Source organism: Cheilinus undulatus, linkage group 11, assembly GCF_018320785.1.
Source record: "Cheilinus undulatus linkage group 11, ASM1832078v1, whole genome shotgun sequence".
NCBI classification, from domain to species: Eukaryota; Metazoa; Chordata; class Actinopteri; order Labriformes; family Labridae; genus Cheilinus; species Cheilinus undulatus.
In genome coordinates, this window is record NC_054875.1 from 25155412 (window position 1) to 25179881 (window position 24470).

Sequence of the window (24470 nt, forward strand, 5' to 3'; positions counted from 1 at the left end):
ATTCTTATTGGAAGAAAAAAGGAGGCATATGATTTCTTCTTGTCATATTGGCTTCTGAATGCTTTGTTTTTTCTCTTATAAACATTAAAGCAGCAGTTTTATAATGTCAGACCATCCGTTTGGCTAACAATGCACTCTCGCAACTCACTGTAGACGCCTAAAGATGATTTTAACATCACCATTGGTTTCGGGCATTTACACTCACCTCACCACGCTAGACGGTGAACTTTCTTGACTGCAGATTGCCTCTTTGGCAGCAGGCGGGATCTAGTGGTCGAGGGCTGCCTGCTGTAGTCGGGCGGGCCGGTGCAGAGAGCAGCGTGGTCCATACTGTGGCTGGCTGACACCCGCCGGGGAAAAAGTTACTCTGAGTTCGCGGACACACTGCCATCATGTCTGGAGATGACGAGACACAGGAGCAGACCATCGCCGATGACTTGGTGGTCACCAAGTACAAGATGGGGGCAGAGATTGCGAATCGTAAGTCATTGCGTTATCGTGCCGGTTTGGCTCAACGGTCCACAAGTATCAGTATCCGTCTAATGTTAGCTAGCGGTGTCAGCTAGTCATACCCAGGCAGCAGCTGTGCCATGTGCCGCAGCTGTGCCAACTGGAGACTGTGCTAGGCAGCGGTTATTTGCTTGTAAAAGAAGAAACATGAATCCAGTTTTATATGTAAGCAGATTTTTATTTAGTAGTAGCTCTTATTTGATTCACATCACGTTGCTGTCACATTAGCATAGTAAGCTAACTGTTGGGTTGCTAGCATTGTCGCTGAGCTACCTCACTAGCAAGCGTTAGCTAGCCATTGCTGCTAACGTTACAGATAACAATGACAAGTGCAAAAATGCATGACCCTTTGGGTTGTTCCAACAAGTGGACGACTGGCTTTTAAATAAATACACAGAGCTTAATCGAAGCTAAACCAATTGTTATACCATTTAAAAGACCTTAAGGGAAACCTGGTTGTCTTAAATGTCTCATTTAAACTAACTATTAGTGTTAATCAGGGGGGAAATTAAGACAACATGCGTCAATTACAAACTACAGGACATTACTAATAATAAAAAAAAGCTACAAACTCAGCTTAACGTCATAACTATTAAATACCAAATTTAAAGAATTAATTAAAAATACAAAAGATACAGAGTTTTTTTGTTGTTGTTGTTTAAAAGCGTTTATATCCAACAGTATCAACAGCTTAAATGTGCAGTCAATAGGTGTTTATTTTCTAGCATTGTTTAAGTTTCAGTCTCATTGTTTTTAATTTTATTTGGGCACTAATAGGTCATTTCCCATTGTCACTGTCAAGGATTACACAAACACCTGTTGGACCCCCAGTTTAACATTACACTTTATGCATAGCCATAATTTCACTGTTGATATGCAGGTTCTGTACACATGTCCTTCTTGTCTCTCATCAGCAATCTTGTCTGAATAAAGGCAAAAAAATAATCTTTGAAAACAATCCATAATTTTTCCAAAATCTTGGATGTTCAAAATTCACTGGCTCAACGAAAAATCACAGTAAATTAATCATTTTCAACAAGGTGGTATCCCTGCTGAAGTGTGAAAATAATTGTAAGATGTTGGTACTTTGCATTTTTGAAAGTCTGTGTGCTTGTAATTTTGTATGTTGCATATGACAGCTGTCCCACTTACTCAATGTGACATCTAATTATATTGCTACTATCCTCCTATAGATCATAATCATCAGTCGCAGCATCCTGATGTTAACTAAAGTATCTATAACTTGGTTGACACTTTATCCAAACTCAATCTTAACTGACATCAGGCAAATTTTATCAGTTGTAAGACACCAAAATAGCCAGCACGGTAATGGCAAATATGTTCTTGTTCTTGAATAGCGTCTTCACACTATGCTGATGTCTTATCTTTGTCCTGCAGAGGCTCTGAAAATGGTTGTTGGGGCAGCTTTGGCTGGAGTCTCTGTGCTCAGCCTATGTGAAAAGGGAGATGCCTTCATCATGGCAGAAACTGGGAAAGTCTTCAAAAAGGAGAAAGAAATGAAGAAAGGTAAGTCCTGTGCACTGCATTCATCACTGAAAATCATTATCTCTTGCTTAGCACTCCATCGTTCACTCTCTTTCTTTTGCAGGTATCGCTTTTCCTACTTGTGTGTCAGTCAATAACTGTGTATGCCATCACTCCCCCCTGAAGAGCGACCCTGATGTCATACTGAAGGATGAGGACCTTGTCAAAATGTGAGCGATCAAATGTTTGCCTGCTCACCCTGAATTCAAGACAGATCACAGTGTATCATTTATTTTAAATTTGAATGAATGTCAAATGACTGTTTTCCTTTTCTGTTGGCAGTGATCTAGGTGTGCACGTTGATGGCTTCATCTCAAATGTGGCTCACAGCTTTGTTGTTGGAGTGACCAAGGTAAGTCATCACTGTTGAAGAAAAAATAGACCTGCTCAATAGCTCTAATTCACAAAAGAGCAATCATATCTTGGGCTGCATCTTTGAGTCTGTAATTTAAAGGTTACTCAAGTCCACCAAGCCCGGACTTGCATTTTTACTCTCCGGTGCATTTCTGCATGATTGTTTTTAGCTGTGTCATTATAGATGGGACAAGGCAAGAGCAACAGCATGGCTGCAGATAATTACAAGGTCATTTTGGTCAAGAAAACCAGAGGTCTTCTTCGCTTTACAGAGACATTTGAAAATTTGTGACTTTCCAGTAGTCTTCTGCTGCATTACTAGAATGGCAGGAGAGGTAGTGAGGTGAGCTACCACTTGCTTATGGGTAGATTGGGAATTTCTGACTGTTGACAGCTTAAGAATTTTCCAACCAGGAGCTAAATGATCCAAAATAGTCCTCTTCCCTCCAAAACAGACATACTGATGAAAACCAGTTAAACCCAATTTACACATTAAAGGAAAAATCACTCAGCAGGTTCACATACATGGCAAAGATGAGCTATAGTTCTAGCTCCATTAGGCAGTTTAACTTGATGACTGTTCCTACCCCAGCAAACATGCACAGCTGGAGAATCAACATATTAACAAGTGCATGTCTGACTGCTTAGGTAGATGGCAATATGGCTCTTTTCAGCTAGTTACTGGAGATCTTCTCCCTGTTGATTTAGAAAGTAGTTAACCAGTTGTATGAAAGAATATTCAATGAATGAATTTACATGACCCATCCCACACTGATACACAACAAATATACCTGAATCCGGCCATCACCAAAGCACAGTACTTTATCAGCAAACGAGTTTGATACACCTCCTTATTTAAAACACTTGACGAGGTAAAGGAAATGTACAGACAAAAGCACATTTGAGCTAACACAGCCCTATAAAACAAGCATGCATCCCAGCTGCATTATCTATATGTGTTAAGGTCTTTGCACACTGGTTCCGTTATTTTCTAATGCCCCTTTTTTTTTTTGTTTTTTTTTCCCCCCCCTCTGGATCCACAATCAAAAAAAAAAAAACGTCACACACTCAGCCTTGCGTACTGAGTCTGATGCGTTTTTATCTGCCTTCACTGCGGTTATTCATAGAATGTGATAAATTGTTTTGTACTGCAAGCCTGTATCTCTGTCACTCCTTTAAAATGCTGCTGGATCCATCCTGGTATAGAGCTTCATACAGCCCCCACTTTTTTCTAACTGCATATAACTACTAATTGTTTTCCAAGATGACTGGTGTAGCTTCTTGGGCGCTGGACTGAGATCCAGGTTACTTAAGCTCAGCTTGATTCTCTAATGTCCATCAAACATTTGGTTCGATAAATACTGAAGCGACAGATGAAACACTAAGAGTGTTGTGGTATTTAGCAAAGCTCTCTGGTAAAGGTGTTTTCCACAAATAATTGTGAGACTTGTGTAGGCAGAGATACAGTGGTGTGGTGTGATGCTGAACTTGAATTTGATGTACAAAATCCTGAATTTAGATGGTTCTAAGGTTATATGATATAATTTATTTGTAGTCCCGTCCCCTTCAGCTGCACTATTTTTTGTTCTTTAATCTCTCAGCAACTCTTGAAGTTTCTTTGTGTCACTTTAGGAAAATCCTCTGACAGGACGGAAGGCTGATGTTGTTAAAGCAGCTCATCTCTGTGCTGAGGCAGCTCTCCGTCTTGTTAAACCAGGAAACCAGGTATAACTCCCATCATTACCACTGAGACTAACAGCACCACTGTTACAGCTCTTCTAAAACATGTTATGTCTCCTCTGCCAGAACACACAGGTAACAGAAGCCTGGAACAAGATTGCAAAGTCATTCAAGTGCGCCCCTATTGAGGGTGAGTGTTCTTGAGCACCTTCAAGCTCCACTGCTTACATTGACTGATTTTAGTTTGACATGCTCAGCTGATTGTGTTCCTTCATTCTTTTTAGGCATGCTGTCCCATCAGCTCAAACAACACGTGATCGATGGGGAGAAAACGATCATCCAGAACCCAACGGACCAGCAAAAGTGAGTTCACTCAGCAACAGATTGTCTTCAGTGACCTTATGAGTGTTAAACTTTCTGATGAGCTTCAACTTCTGTCTCTGTAGAAAGGACCACGAGAAGGCTGAGTTTGAGGTGCATGAGGTATATGCTGTGGACGTGCTGCTCAGCACTGGAGAGGGGAAGGTGAGGGGACTTTTTTTTTTTATTGATTGATTTACAAAGTCCCACAAAGGCAAGGAATTCATGTTTTTGTTTCTGGATTTAGGCGAAAGATGCAGGTCAGAGGACCACCGTTTACAAAAGAAACCCCAACAAGATGTACGGGTTGAAGATGAAGGCATCTCGAATGTTCTTCAGCGAGGTGGAGAGACGCTTCGATACAATGCCTTTCACTCTGAGGTAGCAGCTCACCTTCAAATCAGATACTTCACTTTTTTCTTTTAAACATTACATTCTAAGTGGATATGCAACCTGATTACAGGATTCCTGCTGATCTTGAATAGTCTTAAAAAGTCTTATTTTTACCCGTGAGAGGTTTTGAATTTTAGAAGACACTTAGACTAAGATATGTGTCTATCCAATTTTTGTTTTATAGCTAAATGTATTTGATTTAAATCTTTCTTTTTTGCATGTAACATGTGCCAGCCCTGCCCCTCAGTGTGAGCCTTCAGTGTTAGAGAGATATTAGTGAATTGGTTTAAGGTAAAGAAGAAATGTATTCAACCACACAGACAAGACTCATTGTTATTACGTGCTGTCCCAGAAAACACTGGAAAAATGGTAGCTGCATACGCTTCTTCATTGCTGTGTCTCTTTCCCTCTTTGTAAGCACAATGTGCCTTGATATCCTATTACTAAACTGATATTAAGACCCATGGCATGTTACATTTGAGAGAAAACAGCAATCTCATGTTAACAAATCAACATCTTACCACAAACAGCAAAGCGCTCACAAACTGGCAGATGTATCCGGGCATTCATACAGACGAATCAATGAATGCAGTATGTTGATAATTGAATGCCAAAAAAAAGATAAATTATCTGAAAAGCTTGAAAACCAGTCACTGATGCAGGGAGAGAGGCAGGAAGAGTTTGAGTGGAACAGTGAGTTTTTAAGGTTTTCAAACTTGTCAAGTGTATCAGTTTTTAAAAAATGGTATTAAGAGACTTTCTGTGCAACATTAATAAGCCATTGTGGCCATTGTTGTTAACTGCTGTGGCCACCATCTTTGTCACTGCTCAACTTTCAAAACCTGTCATCCTTCAGATTTTGTGTATGGAAGCTTAAGAGGCTGAAGCCAAAGTATTTTTGATCCGCCTTTCAGAGTGTATTTTAGTGAAATGCGTTGCAGTTCATCAGACAGATATAGTAAAAATCATTGCTTACATTACATCAAGTTTTGAAGGTAAAAGGATATGAATGTTACATCAGATATAAATGAGTTAGAGCAGTAAACAGAACTCTCTCCTGTGATTCGTGTTTGACATAAAACTGTTCCATTTTAAAATGATAAAAAAAACACCACTTTTAGTTTTGTTAAAATAAGTTAAAGCTAACTGTAATTTAAGCTTTATAAAAGAAATGGTATTCTTTTCTTGATTATTGATCAGTAATTTTGTATTTCTAAATGAATTTCCATCACAAAATGTCTCAGAAATATTCACCAGAATGCAGGAAATTAAGTGTTGGATGATCAAAATTTCCTCTCTTACTGCATGACTGCTGATTAGATAAAGGTGCTACTCCTTTGTAACATTAGTCCAGTTCTCTAACCTCACTGCTCCCATGTTGTCTGCTTAATAGTGTACATCAAACCTTATTTTGACTGGCCTTCCCTGATAACAAAGGTATTGTCTTTAATAATTCAACTGTTTAAAATCAGCTTAGCACACCTGTGAAAATTCTTTTTGATCATTTTTAATTTTAGTTTTATTTTATTATTATTTCATCATGCCATACACCAAAAGAGGTGCCCAGCCCTCACGGGCTTACAAGACACTGAAATACAAAACAAATAAGAGCAATCAAGCAAAAATGAGAGCAACTCATCACAGTACATATCAGACAGGAACAGATCAAGTGTTAGCAAAATGTTGCTCATTTGCAATTAGACTTTACACTTGTTATTAGACAGTAGCTTTAGTCAAATATAAAGTGTCCTCTTACGCTGTTGAAAAGCATTCAGCACTAATTGTGCAAGTTGAAACACTTTGTGAGTAAACAAAAATTTGAGTCTTTCTTCATCAGACATAGAAAAGCTGACATCTTAGGTTGTGATACAGAGAACAATAGAATAAAAAGTGCATTTCATTTTCAACTTCACCCAAATCACACAACACACACATTCGCTCTTCCTCAGGAACAGCATGGAAGCGACCTGTTTCCAGAGCAAGAGGAAGGATGCCACATCTGAGCTGAGCACAGACAGATCTCTGAGCCCTAGTTAGGTTTAGAGTGACATAAAGCTCTGGACTGTACACTCTTTTAACCAGATTATAAGTATGATTATAAGATAATTATTGCTATACAGTATATTTATAGAATAGAGGCATTGAATGTGCCAGAAATATTTAGAATTCAGCTGTGGTCAGATGTACCAAGAAATTTCACTAGTCTTTCCTTTTTGACCATTTGCTGCACTTCATACGTGGCGTTATCAATTTTTCTCACTTCAGGTCTTAGAAAGTCTTAAATTTGATTTTTAGAATTCCATAAGAACCACGTGACTCTATTTGCACCATTTTCCAGTGATAATGTCAATTTCTGGTTGTTTCTTGAGATCTTAACGTTAATTATTTTGGATTCCTGAAGTTGCAAAAGCACGAATCAAACACAGTTAAAAGATAAACTGACCTCATAAGTATGGCTAATGGCATTATGGCATGTTGTAGTCTGGCATTTCACTGTGACCAGCCCGTTTTGTTATCTCGACTGCCAGAAGATAATCTATCACAAGGCATCAAACCTGTAATAATGTTTGTTTGTTAACCCAAAATAACAGGAAATTTAAGTTGAAGTCTTGAGAAAACAATGATTACTTGTTATCACGGGAAAAATGAGTAGAAACAGTGTATTCAGGCAATTATTGATGACTTGATGACATCTCAATTTCATCCCTAATTTTTCTTTGTTCTGTTTATGTCTCAGAGCTTTTGAGGAAGAAAGCAAAGCCAGGCTGGGCGTGGTGGAGTGTGCCAAACATGAGTTGGTGCAGCCGTTCAATGTGCTGCATGAGAAGGAGGGTGAGCAGAACAATACTGGCATGATTGAAGTGTTCAATGAGCATGAAGAATTTGGTTTGTCTGTCTGTGAACAAAAGCAAGTAAAGCTCAAAAGTGTGTCAGATTTTATTTTATTTACACATCTTTGGCTGACTAAAAGCGGGATAGTTTCCAGATTTTGACTCTTTGAAAACTATGGGAGACCACAAACAAATGGACAGATTCAACTGATTTTTAGCATCATATTCCTCCAAACGTGTACACAAGACCAGTGGTTCTTAACTGGTGGGTCGAGACCCAAAAGTGGGTCACGGAGCAATTTTTCGTGGGCCGTGAATGTGTGTCTGGAAAAAAATGGTGGCAAAGAGCATACATCCATACCTTTTATTTTACTCAGTTTTATTGTGAAAATGGGTAAATGTAAATGTTTTATTAATATTTAGACTAATTTATCTCCTACTCTTGCAAAAATTAAGCTGCTTTTTCCAAAGATAATAAGTAATTTCTCAGGATCTCTGGAAAATCTGGAAAATAGTCATCATGGGGAAAGGGGGTGTAAAACATGCCGGTTTTGTCCTGCGTCTTTTTCCTATCAAAAATTCTGTTCCTCTAAGATCTTCTGTGCAACATTTTCATTTAATAAAAATGCGTTGTTGATGCTTTTGGAAATTTGGGTTGGGATTGGTCATCAAAGATATTGGTGGGTCCAGAGGCTGGACCAGTCGAGAACCACTGCACTAGACGATTTCCCCAGACTGTAAAAGCACACACCTGTAATAATGAGGGGATTCTACAAACATAAGATCAGACAGAATCTCACGTGATCAAGTTTGACTTGAAAAGAAAAATAAATATGAAGGACACTCAGCATCCTCAGCTGGCTTTCCTGGTTTTCCAAAAACAAATAATGGAAAAAATCATATAGGTGAAATACTTGAAAAAGAGATCTTTGATCTCAATGGGACTAACCTGGTTAAATATAGGTTAAATAAAATACTGGCTGAGAAGACAGTATATTTGTGTTTATGTTTGCTGCCATGTTTGTGAGCTGTAAACGTGCATGACATCTGGTTGTTGACACTACATAATGTGCTTGCTCTCACTGGCTGTCAGAGACAGCATGACCTGGAATCATGAGCATAAAACACTCTTTGAAGTGTACCATTCTGAATTAGGTAGCCTAATTCCTGTCCTGTCATGCCCCGATCATTTGGGATAGGGGCAAATCAAGCCAAAAATTTGGCTTAAAATTATCATAATTAAAACAAGCCTTACAAAAATGGGCTTATTACAAAGTCATGGCCCAGGTAGTGTTATTATAGACCAATCCTATGCTGCCATCTTGAGCGGCCGCCATTACTGCGATGGAACTGCAGTGTCCACTACCACCTGCTGGCTGTGACAGCAGCAGATATGTTTGGAATAAAAACGTTACAGAACCACAAGGGAACCATAATCCAAGGGCTATGACTTCAGTTATATTTTACAAATTAAATATATTTTACCCATGTCTTCTATCTATTTTAGAAATACAGTAAAAAGGTGAACTTAGATCCAGCGCTCACACTAGACTCTCACAGCTGACTGACCTCCAGAATTCCACTCATGTACAACTAACGGACATAACCAGCATTAAAAGCAACAGACACAAACACTGTGATCCAGTTTCATGTCAAGACAAGAGCAACATATTTCTGTACAAAACCTGACCTGAGTCCAAAACTGTAAAAACCGAACCAGCCTTAATCCGAGCTGTCCATCCTGTCATTACAGCCTTCTAACACAGATTATACATGACCGGAACCTGAAAATGACTGAGAAAAGTCATTATATCATTTATTTGCATGTCAGTCAAATAGAAAACATAATAAAGTGTGACCAGCTGCTCCTTACATATGCAGTTTATGTTTGACACATTAAACAACACGTAGCTTCGTGTTAGCTCCCATTTAGCCCTTAGCTCGTTAGCCACCATTAGCAGTGTACAACAGCCAAATATCCTCTACAGAAAAAAAACAAATCGTTATACCAAACCGCTAACCAGCAGCAGGTTAATGTCAGACACTGTGGTAAAACTCTGCATTTTAAATGAACTTTGTTGCTTACCTAATTGGCGATTTTGATCCTCATAAGCTGATGTATTCAGCTGAAACCGCTGTCAGCTTACAACTTTAAGATCCAGCTATCCTTATTCTTGGAATAGTTGAAGAAAAAAACGTCCCCTGTTGATAGTTTAGTGCTGTCCTTTTCTTGTTTATCCCTCCAGCAGTTGAAGTTACGTCTTTACTGCTGTTAGCCTGGATAGCCCTGATCATGTTAACCAGCTTCATGTAAACAAGTCTGTGCTGTCCTCCTCAGCCAAAAAGATCTGTTCCTTCCTGCGTGACTCCAAATCCGTTTTAAATACAGTCCTTTATTTTTGAGAATTGGCCACAGGTAGATTTACCTACTCTTCAAAAGTCCAGTACAGCTTTTTCCAAGGGTCTAGCCCAGTCTCCTCACTCAGCTGCTACTTCTTCATGTTTGTGTCGCTAAGCTGTCTTCAGTCCTCCATGCTTCTGCTTCATTATTCGCTGCATCCTTGACTGATTCAAAATCCTTCTATACTGCCAATTATCCTGCATAGTTTTGTCTGTCAACTCCCCTCTAGTTCTGTTGATGTCATGAATATTTAATTAGCCACGTGCTGCTTATGTAGATCAATAAACCTGAGCACTGAGCAGGAAGGAGTATGCTCTCACAAAAAATGTAGGTCATAGAAGAATGACTTCTAGTTTGTATTTGAACTGTTCAATCTTTAACTAATGCTTCTTTATGGAAATAAAATATGTAATTACTTGCTGTTTAATTAGCAATTGGCATATTTTCCAGCTGGACATGTCAGACGATCATATCTTTATCTGCTTGGCAGTTACGTGTCATAATGTCCGAAACAAACAATGTCGGCTAACATAAACCCAGCGTCCGTAAAAGATTAAAGACTGTTTAACGACATTCTATTCAAATTAGTTAGCGTAATATAAAACTGTAGGTAAGTATGTACTGGCAAAAACCTATTTTTTTCTAATAGTTGCTCGTTACGTGCATATCTTAAGTTTGTGATGATTTTAAATCAGCTGTGAAATCCATATGTTGTGTACCATGTCCTCTAACTTGAGTAAAATAAAGTTAAATTGAAAGTCATGGCAAAAGAAGGAACGTTCACTTTACAAGTCATATTTCATTAGAATGCATGGCTTAACTGGCGAGAGTCCGATGCAGTAATGGCGGCTAGTCAACTTCCGGTGTTTCTTCGGATTCGTCTATACAAAAAATCCCAGTTATAGCTCACTTTCTAGTTGTGTAAAATTGTTGAACAACCATTTAAGCTTTGTTTTAATACTCCCCAAGTACTGTTGATTCAGTCAGTCCATGTTAGCATGTTAAATTGTCTACCGAGTGTCACTGTTTAATGCATCTTTTTTAACCCTCTATTTCCTCAGGTGAATTTGTCGCTCAATTTAAGTTCACCGTGCTGCTCATGGCTAATGGACCTCTGCGAATCACAAACAGCCTCTTTGAGCCAGAACTTTACAAGTCTGAGCATGAAGTGGAGGACCCAGAGCTGAAGGTAAAATGTGATTGATGGGTGGAAAATTGCGTCCTATACTGAGAATAAACTACGATAAGAAGGCTGTTGAAGCATGCTGTTAGCTGACTAAGCACTTCAAAAGCCATTATTTGTTGATGCATGGGGTGATCTTCCTTTGGCGTCTGTAAGTCATTTTTGTCTATTTTTTTCCCCAATTTAAAGGCCTTGCTTCAAAGCTCAGCCAGCCGAAAGACCCAGAAGAAGAAGAAAAAGAAGGTGAGTTCAACAGCAGTGTGTTTTATGTACTTCATAAGCATATGGACTCCAAATTTAAATCTGTCCTTCTTTTTTAAGGCCTCAAAGACTGTTGAGAGCGCAACAGGACAGGCAGTGGAGACTGAAGCAGCAGAGTAAATTTCACTCTGCAAGAAATTCCGACCGACATCTGATGGCCCAAAGAACAGACATTATGAATCCTTCAGTCCCAGCTGTCTGAGGCACTTGCTGGCGTTGCCGCTGTGAATACCTCTGAATCTAAGTGATGTCAGTCTGGGATGATGCTGCTCCTAAAATCTGTCACCCCACCTAAAACACACTCACATGTGTATTCCTAATAAATCTCACAGCCCTTCAAACAGCCTTCTTTTATTAATAGGGGACACCACTCTGTTATTAAAGAGGATGGTTTTTGTAAGGGAAATAATTCACTGGAACATTGAACCATTTGACTGACCTTGGGCCTTCGTCCCTATGTCTCCCATTAACTGTAGTAAAAGAAATGAAAATAAAATGAGTCTGACAGAGCGGCCGAGGATAATGAATGCACAACACTGTCAGTGTAATTGTAAGGGATTTTCTTCCTTGAGGTCATAGACCTTTCGCCATGCATTTTGAAATGAGTGTTGGGGGCAGAAATGTGCAACATTGTCTTGAACCTGGGTTATCATGAAATTCTTAAAAATTTTTGAGTGTGGCATTATTAATATAAATCACCAGTGAACTCAGCCTAATTACCACATTTATACACCTTTTGCTTAGATCCATCTGCGAGTAGATTGTGTATATACCTTGAGGCAACTACTGTAGGTTACTCAGCTAACAGTTTGTAAAACTTAGTCATTGTTGAGTGATTAAACTAGTGAAAATGAATTTCTTTTTTCAGTTGTGGTCTAATTCCTGCCAAGGGTTCAACATTAAGTCTTCTGGTGCCACCGCTGAGTCTGACAGTCTGTGTTTACATAAGAAGTCCATATCTGTTAGATATATGGATACTTTTGTAAAACATATCCCAGTTTCAGAGACTATTTTTGGAAACATTAAAAAGCCACCTGACATCATTTCTGTGGTTGTGTTTCAGCTCATTGTTGTAATGAATGACTGTGATTTTTAAAATTCTTAACACTCCATGATTCAATGTTACTGTAGCTCCCTCCAATGAATGCAAGAGTCATGAGGTCTTGGTTAAAAAAAACGGGGTGTACTTTAATTTCTGGCCAACCCGTGAGAACTGGGTAAAGAAACAAAATAAACAAGTAATGAAATGAATGGTTTACAATGTCTACAATGTAGCTTCCCTAGCTTTCAATGCTGCTACTTAAACTAAAGAACTGCAGCACATATTTACATCATAAAATAAACACATTGTATACTGTCTCAATACTCCACAGATTGTATAACCTATGCACTTAAAAACAGCACAGACAATACATCTATAACGCGACAATACGTGCCAATTGGCATACGAACGTAATTTGCATAGCAATTCACACGCGTTTAAGCAAAGTGCTCTACATTGTCACACAAAACAAATGGAAACTTGCCTCTTAGCCTGCTTGTCATTAAAGGGGGCTTAATCTTGGATATCTTCTCGTCTTTGTCTTCCTTTTCATTTACTTTACAGTATTATATGTGTTCAAACTTTACTCACTTTATCATGTCTTCTCGCTTCTCCTAAAGGTGCCTTCTAATTATGTACAAGGCAGAACATTAATTACCAAACTTTAGTTCCGCATTGGTACTTTTCGATGGGAAACAAACAGATGACTCACTAAGAGAGGCAGTTACAGTTATTGTCAGGATTTATCCAAGTCAAATTGGGAACTTTTAAGAGAATACTAGACATAAACACTTGAAACATCCAGCCAGCTACAAAGTGCAAACTTGACATTAAAAAATAGAGCATGACCTCTATAATCAACCTTGATTTGAAAGTTTAAATTCATATTTACTTATTCAGGCAAAAAAAAGTTTTGTTTATGTGATAGAATATAAACCCTGTTTCTTAAAATGAAATTGATTGAAAGTGGCAAAAATGTGTTCTAAGTGGTAAAAAATGGGAAAAACACTTAAACTGGCAAAAACAGAAAGGTGGTCAAAGATGGTTACAAATTTGTTAGACTGGGTGAAAAAGTGAAATGTAGTTCAAATTTGCCCAAAAGGGCCTAAATTGTGGTGAAAAGCAGCTATTAGTTGCAAAACAGGGGAACTGAGGCAAAATGGGCATAAAGAAATAGTGAGATGTGGTTGAATTAGCAAAATAGCCATTAAAAGGTGTTAAAATTGGCTGAAATAAAAAAATTGGTTGAAAAGAGGTTAGAAGTGTCCAAAATGCACAGGAACTGGCAAAATGGCTTAAACATAGGCAGAGAATGGGATTTTAAAAAGTTGCAAAATTGATTAATATTGCCAAAATGTGTTAAATATACTTTATAATAAATCACAACTGAGGATGACCCATTCTCTGGATTTGTCATGGGCCAAGCCAAATCTGTGGGCGTACATTTACATCTACACACCTGGACAAAATTGTTGGTACCCCTCTGTTAATGAAAGAAAAACCCACAGTGGTCACAGAAATAACTTGAATCTGACAGAAGTAATAATAAATAAAAATTCATTGAAAATTAACCAATGAAAATCAGACATTGCTTTTGAACTGTGGTTCAACAGAATTGTTGAAAAAAAAACCAAACTCATGAAACAGGCCTGGAAAAAAATGATGGTACCCCTAGAAAAGATTGAAAATAATTTGACCATAGGGACATGTTCAACCAAGGTGTGTCCTCTGGTTAGCATCACAGGTGTCTACAAACTTGTAATCAGTTAGTCGGCCTATTTAAAGTGTGACAAGTAGTCACTGTGCTGTTTGGTGACGTGTGTACCACACTAAACATGGACCAGAAGAAGCAAAGGAGAGAGTTGTTTCAGGAGATTAGAAAGAAAATTATAGACAAGCATGTTAAAGGTAAAGGCTATAAGACCATCTCCAAGCAGCTTGATGTTCCTGTGAGTACAGTTGCACATATTATTCAGAAATTTAAGATCCACAGGACTGTAGCCAACCTCCCTGGACGTGGCTGCAGGAGGAAAATTGATGACAAATTGAAGAGACGGATAATACGAATGGTAACAAAAAAGCCCAAAACAACCTCCAAAGACATCAAAGGTGAACTCCAAGGTCAAGGTACATCAGTGTCAGATCACACTATCTGTCGTTGTTTGAGCCAAAGTGGACTTCATGGGAGACAACCAAGGAGGACACCACTGTTGAAAACAAATCATAAAAAAGCAAGACTGGAATTTGCCAAACTGCATGTTGACAAGCCACAAAGCTTCTGGGCCCACATTCCTCATACCTGGCTAACTCAGCTGGATAATTTCAGGATAACCTGACATCATGTCAGGCTTGTTCTGTGTCTCGAAGCAGGTTAAGCTAAATCACTATAGCAACAGATCAATAAACTTAAACCTGCTCCAGGGCAGGTTTATTTCAAGAAGCTGGATCTTAAGAAATACACCCCAAAAGAAAAAAGGAGGAAGCTCCCTTCCTGAGAGACCAAGTCAACAGGAGCAATAATAATCCGTGCCGCATTTCACAGGGAAAGACTGATCCGAGATCGCCAAGATCCTTTATCGTTTTCTACTGATTTTTTGTATGAGCGTTACTGTTTCAGTCGCCAAGGCATTATTTATTTCCAACAGCTGATAGGGCCATACATCGCCAATACTACCCAGCGCTGACCTGACACGCCAGATGGATTTGTTTCACACATCAGTGACAAACAAGGAAATGGGCGTTAACCCAGCGCAGCCATGCACTTACTGTTACTCAAACTTTGTGTAGGATTGCGGTTTTTGCGGGTGGCAGTGTGGCATATACAAGGAACATTTCTAATTTAACACCATGGATCAAATAATATTCCCTTACCACACTGAATAATGTTCTTGTATTTTATTTTAACTTGTTCCCAAGGTGGCTTGACATTTGGGTTTGTTCTATATGAAGCGATAAGAGGAGAAAAAGTGCACAATATATAAATATGAAAACAGATAGCTGGACCTATAGACTATATAAAATATATTGTCTCAAATTAGTAAGCTTACTAACAGCTACCTTACACAAGTTTCATTATGATAGAAAGTAATTAATCCAGGTCATTAGGCTACGAGGCTACGGCAAACACACATTTAAATTAATAGCCTTGGCTATAGCCTTATACAGCAACGCATAACTAGGCCTACATATTCCTTACTTGCACATTTAACTTGACCACAATCCTTTGCCAAGCTGCATGTCTCGCCTTTGTTGCAGCCGAGGTGTTGGATTTCACAGTTACAATGTTTTTGTAATTTTCAAACTCCTCCATGATTGTTTGCTGCTCTGTTTTTGTAAAAAATGTTGTGCTTTCCTTATTATTCGCCATGAATTATGACAGACAATCGTGATTTCTGTTATCTACACTGCTCCCTTTTTTCTGAAGAACAGGCACGCACAAGTATCTTGATCACTTATGTCTGGTTCCAATTAACGACACTGATTTAGTGCGATTCAGCCGTGGAGGAACGGACTTAGCCAGCCTTCAATCATCACGTTAATTGAATCAGGCTAAAAGGACATAAGCTCTGATTATTTGAACCACATACGAGGAACGGGGCCCAGCTCTATGTTCACAGACGCAAAAATGAAGCATACCAAGAAAAGAACACTGTCCCTACTGTGAAACATGGAGGAGGCTCTGTTATGTTCTGGGGCTGCTTTGCTGCATCTGGCACAGGGTGTCTTGAATCTGTCCAGGGTACAATGAAATCTCAAGACTATCAAGATATTCTAGAGAGAAATGTGCTGCCCAGTGTCAGAAAGCTTGGTCTCAGTCGCAGGTCATGGGTCTTGCAACAGGATAATGACCCAAAACACACAGCTAAAAACACCCAAGAATGGCTAAGAGCAAAACACTGGACTATTCTGAAGTGGCCTTCTATGAGCCCTGATCTAAATCCTATTGAACATCTGTGGAAGGAGCTGAAACATGCCGTCTGGGGAAGGCACCCTTCAAACCTGAGATAACCAGAGCAGTTTGCTCATGAGGAGTGGGCCAAAATACCTGCTGAGAGGTGCAGAAGTCTCACTGAAAGTTACAGAAATCATTTGATTGCAGTGATTGCATCAAAAGGTTGTGCAACAAAATATTAAGTTAAGGGTACCATCATTTTTGTCCAGGCCTGTTTCATGAGTTTGTTTTTTTTAAATAATTCTGTTGAACCACAATACAAAAGCAATGTCTGATTTTCATTGTTTAATTTTCAATGAATTTATATTTATTATCACTTTTGTCAGATTCAAGTTATTTCTGTGACCATTGTGGGTTTTTTCCTTCATTAACAGAGGGGTACCAACAATTTTGTCCACGTGTGTATTTAATCAATGGATTTTAAACGTTTTTGCCCAAGATACACCATATTCATGTCAATGCAAAATAGCCACTTTAACACGTTAAAGTATCCTTTGTTCTTGTAAAGCTGTGGCCTGGAAATAAAGTTTGTACAAATTACTAAGACATATCAGTATGCTTAGCTACACCATTTAAGAAACACTGTATTTGATGTGTCGGTCAAAATCAATACAACTAGTTAGGTTCAAGCAGCATGGAAATACGTGAAACTACTTTTAAATTCAAAAGGAAATGTCGGCCAATATATTAGAAAGAGAACGGAACCAGATCTTTGGCATTCATTAAGATTTGATATTTTAGTGTGAAACTATCTGCTATGTTGTCGGTTTATCATATGACGCGATATCTGCTGTATACATACACTTGAGCGAAATGTACAATTAGAAAAAATAAAAGTAACGACCGGGCTAATCTACAGAAAAGCTGCGGTAAATGCAGAATTACTTCAACCGTTCTTGAGATTGCCTCCAGTGTGTTTACAGTCCACTTAAAATGACGTAAACCACTGCTATAAATATAGGTCGCCTAATGATGACGTTCTCAGTGGAGACGATTCCGTAGCGGTTGGTAAGTACAGGTTGAAATGTTTGTATCAGAATCCAAGTCAATCATTGTGTTTAATGAGGAAATAACGTTAATCCGTCTTATTTCACTCTCTCCGCAGCCTCCACTTCTCGACATGAGGGCTAAGGTCCGTGTTTTATTTTTATATCGGCATATAATTGTAGTTTAAAGTGGTGCTAACATTGGCTAGCTAGCTTACAGTGTATATCGACAGGGAGTAGCAGCATGTATTAGTATTTATTTACTTCAATTTAATGCTTATTACCATTCCTTTGAATTGAACGCTTACTTTTCAGCTAGTAAATGGTTAAAACGTCAAATTCAGCTAACCTTGTGTTTCTCTTCTGCAGTGGCGAAAGAAGCGCATGCGCAGGTAAGACACACGTTTTGCACCCATGCCGTTTCATCTGGTCATTTTTTTAGAAAATGGACGTCATTGTTTATAATCTCGATATTTCTAGGCTGAAGCGTAAAAGGAGAAAGATGAGGCAGAGGTCCAAGTAAGCTGTCTGGTTTCTACGCCATGGCTGCGACTACGCATGTTGCCAACAACCAGACCGGCGAGCTCAGCTCGAGACCCAGGATCTTTCCGGAGTGAAGTCTGCGGCCAGTGGCCCTCATAGCAACCTGAGGCGGTGGAGCTGCTGCAGCTGTTCGATGCTGGAGAGCTGATTCAAGACCTGCTGGATGACGGGCTTTTCCTGGGAATTTCTGGACTCTTTGTTCCTAATTCCTCAACTTTTTGTCATTTGTTGTTGTTTATACGTTGATTAAAGGTTTTGGTTTAGAAAATGACCCGTTTTGATTTTTTTTAACCAGCTGCATAATTGATACTAATGCTGATCTGGAAAATGTTATTAGTTTTGCAGTTAAAAAGGAGGTGAACTTATTGCTGCCAGTAGTGATGGCCGTGCCATTAAAAACGGTTAACTATTATTGGATCAACTACACATAAGCGCCACCTATAAGTGTATAACAACTGTCTTGAAATGTAAAAAGGACCTGCATTTGAAGTTGTACTTAGAAAAATGACTATTTTCAAACTTAAGTATCAAAATAAATTGGTCAGATTTACTTGCTGTTATGCAACAGAAGCAGAAACGAGGTTCTTGGAATGGAGTGAATGCTGTGCTTTAGAACTGCAGAGTCTGAAGGAAAAATTAAGTTCAAGATCTGAAGATGAGAGGCAACAAACTCTACCCACATCCCATTACTAGAGTGGGTGTGAGTGCTGTGACCTTCATAAAGCGCCGAGCACAAGACAAACCTCTTAAAAATACATCCTGTTTTTGCCCTTCAAGGCTGTCTTAATATTTTATTGTCTTTAGCCAAGATTTGTATCAGGCTGTTCCTGGAAAACGAAAGAGCTCCCTGTTACAGTTTCCTGTCTTCTGCTTGCATCTGCACTGATAAAGCTGTAAGAGTTTCGCTGTCAGAACAAGAACATTTTAATATATCAAACTATGTGGAAGCATATGAAATATTTCAGTTAAAGAAGAAGAAAGAAATATGACGATTTAGTGTCTGCGTAGGGGAGAAGTCTCCCATAACACTTCTACTGGACATATTTCATGAAGACCTGACGTGGACTTCTTCAGGCTCATCCTGTGGACTGAGATAAGGCACGACTGACATGCCTGCACAGTAGCATCATCTCCATTTAGGACTTTAAATCATTGCCTTTATAATGAGATTGCTGATTTCTCTTTGCACTTAATTAACTGGACAAAATAGATACAGAAATGCAGAAGTACCAACCAAGCATGCAAATGGTGTCCCTATTAGTCCAAACAGAACATTTTAGAAGGGTAAAACAGGCAGGGTTGAAGATTGATGACTTGGACAGAGAGCATTCATCAAATGACTGAAGTGTGGGGCTGAGGCAAGCATGACCTTGCAAACGTTAACATTTCTCTTTCATTTCCCTCAGAATTAGGAGTGAACTGATAACACATCTTCCAGGCTTAATACAAGTACTTACATATGGATACTCACTGATACTGAGTAAAAATATGAGTACTTAATAATGCCACAATTGTTCTGAAATTATTTTGAAAATGTATTTTCATTAGATGCTCATTTTCTCTCCTCTTCACAAGTTATAAGTGTATAATTTTATTCTCCTTTACTATTTTCATCCTTCTTTACATCAGCAAACTACAGACATGGCTCCAACTTTGAACATATAATGTGAGGGTTATATCATGCTTTAAAAATGATACCTAATACAGTATCTGCAATGCTTTATGGGTACGAGGACTCAGGCTTGGTATCCACACCGTTACTCAATACTGGTTTCGGTATCTGCATCCCTGCTTAGTATGTTATGTAGATGCTACCATTTAAAATCTCAGCTTTCTTTTTTACACTGGGAGCTCAGTAGATGCTGAGAAAAATCTGAATAAACACCAAAGAAGTTCTCCTAAATTTTCAGCTGCCAGCATACAGTTTTAAATGTTTAAAACTTTTTACTACACAGCTATAGAAATGTTACTATTTTGTCAAGAATAAAATTGATGACTGGAAAAGCATGTATTGTAAGGACAGAATAGTGACATCAATTAATAAGAAAAAAATGTGCTTTTTAACAGTTGGGATATTAATGTGTTAAGCTGCTTTAACACACTGTTGACTATAAAATCATTTAAATCACTATCATGAATCCGTGTGACTTGAAGCTCAGTTTAACATTTCACTCATCTAAAGCCATGGTGTGGGGCGTAGATGGTCTAGTGGTTTAAGGCGGGCCCCATGTACACACGCAGCCTGGGTCCAAATCTAGCCAGTGGTTATTTTCACGCATGTCTCTCCCCCAGTCTCTCATCCCTGTTTCTGACTCTATCCGCCAGCCTCTTCTATGAATAAAGGACAAGAAAGATATATCTAATAAAACCATGTGACATGTCATTTATCATTATCATGCATCATTTCAACATCAAAAGTAGAGTCATAATCATGTGAACGTAACTTCTGCTTCTCTTGCTGGAGAACAATACAGACGTTCTCCATGGTCATCTGACCTCAATTACAAACAATGATTTGTTGGGTGATGAAACATGCTGGTTCCTTATTTTTAGGAGCCTTGTAAACATGTGAAACATTGATCAATGTAGTGTAATTTCAGTGGTTGTGTGTAATATCTTTCACAATGAAGCCTAAGTTAAGGATTTTACTGTAGAAAGGAAATAGACTCTTGATGCACCAGGCAAAGAGCAATAGGAGGCCTGTCTCCATTTAACTAAAAGCAATCATATGGGCAAATGAGTGAAAAACATAGCAATTTATTCAGTTTACAAAAGCAAGATCACTGCACATACTGAAATAGAAATACCCAAGTCTTTGCTCATCCCTTTTTATCAACTGTTATTTAATTTCTAAAGAGCATCATAACTTAAACTCACCACATCTAAACATTTTAACCAAGACTGTCAAAAGATTGTATTTTTACTCCCATTTAATTTCAGAATTTCTATAGTTATTCTGGATAAATCACAATTAATCACAGCCTTTTTATTGCATTTAATAATACCAATATTTTGTATTCAAAACTGTTTTGGTGTTATTTTGGATTTTCTGTCTTAAATTAGGTTAACTGACTTCCTGTTTGGATACAGAGCTGCTTTTACAGGTTACGATTTTAATAGGAGCTGATCCACAGAAAAAGGACCTTGTTATGGACTGAAAAGGGAATAAGTAAAAAGTAAAAATGTACATGTTCAGTATCACAATGTGCAAATGACTTTTGACTTGTCCACTGAGCTGTACGAGGTCTTGTTTTTAAGTGAAATGATACATTAAGGAGAAGTGTACTTATTTTACATCTTTTTGGCTGTAGGGAGGCACTAGCTTAACTAAAGGGACAATGAAGCATGAAATTGATCACAATTTAAAGAAAAAAAGAAATAGTGTTGTAATTGTGGACCTTAATCAAATCATGATTAATGTGAAGAATCTTGACTGCCCTAATTTTAACATATATGTGTGCCAGGCGTAACTTATAAAAATATAATAATATACACTCTATTGGTGTTGTTTTGCCACCAATAACATAGTTTTAATTTATTGCAACACACAACAATCCACCAATTCTTTGTTTCATGTTTATAGGGATCCAAACATACCATTATTTGCTTGATATGAAGATACTGTATTTTGTGGTTTTTCTGAGGGACTTGGGACTTACTGCCTTCCCAGGGAATTTTTTATCTGTCAAAATCCATTTTTGATGCTATGTCATTTACACGTAGACCTTATTTACATCCAAATACTAGTCTCAATCTATAAAAGTAATTTTGATTAAAAACTATAATGATCGTATCTTGAGGGCCCTTGCAGTATTAAGCCTCCAGGTATTTGCCTACATTTGCCTGTACAACCACCACTAAACAAAAAACAAGTGCATACATGGTTAAAAAACAATGTTAGTGTGTCAGAGAAGAAGAGTGATTGCTGAATTCAGCAGTATTTTAAGCAAAGTAAAAGAGAAACTATGGTATGGTTTCTAGTAGTGACAGCCTACAGAGAGAGAATATTGTAAGGTTCAGTGCGTAAGCACAACTGGTATAATCATTAAGTTTATAATCTTATTATTGAGTTTTTAGAAATACTGACCTGGAATGATCACATCACAACATTTTGTATGATGGTGCAGTTTCAGTGGCTCTCAAATAAATGCTAAATATCATCGTCAGCAATCAGCAATGTTCTCTGTTATGAGGTGTCTTTTAAGTATCGTTATTGAATTTGGAAAATGTAGAAAAAAGGACCTTTGATTTTATTCATTCCAACATCAAAATAAAGAGATTTAGTAATATACAATGCAATGTACTTTTGATCAGTGGATCTCAACTGGTTTAGCATCAGGACTCACCACTTCCTTATCACTCCCCACATTTTTTAACCATAATCAAATGTTCTTAATGCAACGTGACATTTTGGACATGACTAAGAAATTGAGACATCTCCTTCAAAATTAAAGCATATAGAGTTTTTGTCCCATATTCTTTCCCAGGCATACAGTGGGTGTTTTACACTTTTATTGATTTTATAAATAAATGTTGGTCAATGTTGTGTGTCCTTTTGGACAAAACATTGAACAAATAATTACTTAATGTCAGAGAGAAAACATTTCTACAAAGCAATGTCAATTAAACAAAAATATGTAATGTAAGATAACTGGATAAAAATATCACTCCCTTTTAAGTCAGTATTTAGTAGATGCACTTTTGGCTGCAATTACAGCACTGAGTCTGTGTGGATAGGTCTCAATCAGGCCTACACATCTGAACACTGCAATTTTACTCCATTCTTCTTTGCAAACCTGCTCAAGCTCTGTCAGGCTGCACTGAGATCAAGGTGTTAACAGCCTTTTAAAGTCCAGCCACAAATTCTCTATTGGATTTATGTCTGGGCTTTGACTCGGCCACTCCAGAATATTCTCCTTGTTGTCTGTTGTGACTGTTTGCCTCAGGTCATTGTGTTGCTGGAAAATAAATCTTCCCCCAAGCCATAGTACTCTTGTGGACTGAATAAGATTGTCCCTCAGGATTTTCCCATAATTTTGCCACATTAATTTTACCCATCATCTTTACATGCCAACAGCATGACACTGCCAGCACCATGCTTCACAATGGGAATGGTGCGTTTGCGGTAATGTGAAGTGTTTGGTATCTGCCAAGAACAGCGTCTTTTCTGATGGCCAGAAAAGCACCGTTTTGGTTTCATCAGACCAAAGAACTTTGTTCCACTTGACCACAGAGTCTCCCTCATGCCTTTTGGTGAACTCTAGTTGTGATTTAATATGAGTTTTCTTCAACAGTAGACATGCCAGTATACGACTTTTGATGTTTTTGAAAAGAAAAGAACTCAGTTCTGTTCTTTGTTCTTCCGTTAATGAAGAAATGTCATCAAGTTCTGATAAAACTGATGTTTTAGCAGCATCCACACTAATCTCTCCCGCCAAAAGTACTGCCCCTCGTCGCTGATTGGTCTTGTCACTTTCTAACTGGGCCCAAACGGTTCAGACGGGAGCTTTGCAAGATGGATTAGCAAGTGAGAAACACAAAAACAGGCGTATCCATCTGCTTTGCAAGGTTACATATATGCCACATTCCCTCAATTTCTTGATGATGGAATTAACTGAACTCCAAGGGATGTTCAGTGCTTTGGAAATGTTTTTGTATCACTCCCTGATTTATACTTTTCAATCACCTTTTCTCTGAGTTTGCTTGAAGTGTTCTTTTGACTTCATGGTGTAATGGTAGCAAGGAATACTGATTAAACAGTGACTGGACCTTCCAGACACAGGTGTCTTTATGCTACAATCAGTTGAGACACATTCACCTAACTCAGGCAATCCTCATATAATTGTGAGACTAAAAGCACAGACTTATTACCTTTCTTTAATTGACATTACTTTGTAGAAATTTGTTTTCACTTTGACATTAGAGAGTTTTTGTGTGTTTCTTGGTGAAAAAAATCCAAATCATATTGGTCATGATTAGAATTAAAATTATCCACATAAAAATCAATTAAAGAGAAAACACCCAAGGGGTGAATAATTTTAAAGGTACTGTAAATAACAACAAAGACTACAGTGCCTCGTTTCCCCCTGGTAATGTTGAAATGACTGTTGATATGAACAAATTAAAACTGAATTGATAAAAAGAGGGGGATAGCCTAGAGTGAGTTGTATAGTTGGAAATTTTCACCTGGAAAATAAAAAGTGTTGCATTTGCTGTCCTGTCCATACACATGAGACAAAATGCTTGGTCTGTAGTGTTGCACATGCCTGGATCTATGCATTTTTCAAACTCTTAATCCAATTCAGTCTCATGCAGTACTAATAAGTAATAATATATTGATATTTTTAGGAAATTTCATACATTTATCTGGAACATAGGAGCTGTTTTATGGTCACTTGACTTGCTGCATGTCTGTTATCTCCATTTAAC

General features: G+C 38.1%; 1 protein-coding gene and 1 long non-coding RNA gene across 2 annotated transcripts; both read left to right on the forward strand.

Moving 5' to 3' along the window:
* Positions 1-263: 263 nt before the first annotated feature.
* pa2g4b (proliferation-associated 2G4, b) lies at positions 264-12561 on the forward strand. The gene is made up of 13 exons (XM_041800228.1): positions 264-480; positions 1909-2037; positions 2120-2225; positions 2338-2407; positions 4042-4134; positions 4216-4279; positions 4374-4452; positions 4536-4614; positions 4697-4830; positions 7580-7674; positions 11136-11263; positions 11447-11500; positions 11579-12561. The coding sequence occupies exons 1-13, from the start codon at positions 393-395 to the stop codon at positions 11636-11638; spliced, it is 1179 nt and encodes a 392-aa protein (XP_041656162.1). The 5' UTR covers positions 264-392; the 3' UTR covers positions 11639-12561.
* A 4859-nt stretch (positions 12562-17420) lies between these two features.
* Positions 17421-18312, forward strand: LOC121517723. The gene is made up of 4 exons (XR_005992571.1): positions 17421-17520; positions 17618-17644; positions 17868-17890; positions 17979-18312. It is a non-coding gene; the product is annotated as an uncharacterized LOC121517723 (long non-coding RNA).
* Positions 18313-24470: the final 6158 nt, after the last annotated feature.

Bases quoted from the DNA above. Each gene is read 5' to 3' on its own strand.
- pa2g4b (XM_041800228.1), top strand. From the start codon at position 393: ATGTCTGGAGATGACGAGACACAGGAGCAGACCATCGCCGATGACTTG. The intron at 481-1,908 runs GTAAGTCATTGC...TTTGTCCTGCAG, and splicing joins GGGGGCAGAGATTGCGAATC to AGGCTCTGAAAATGGTTGTT. The intron at 2,408-4,041 runs GTAAGTCATCAC...GTGTCACTTTAG, and splicing joins TTGTTGTTGGAGTGACCAAG to GAAAATCCTCTGACAGGACG.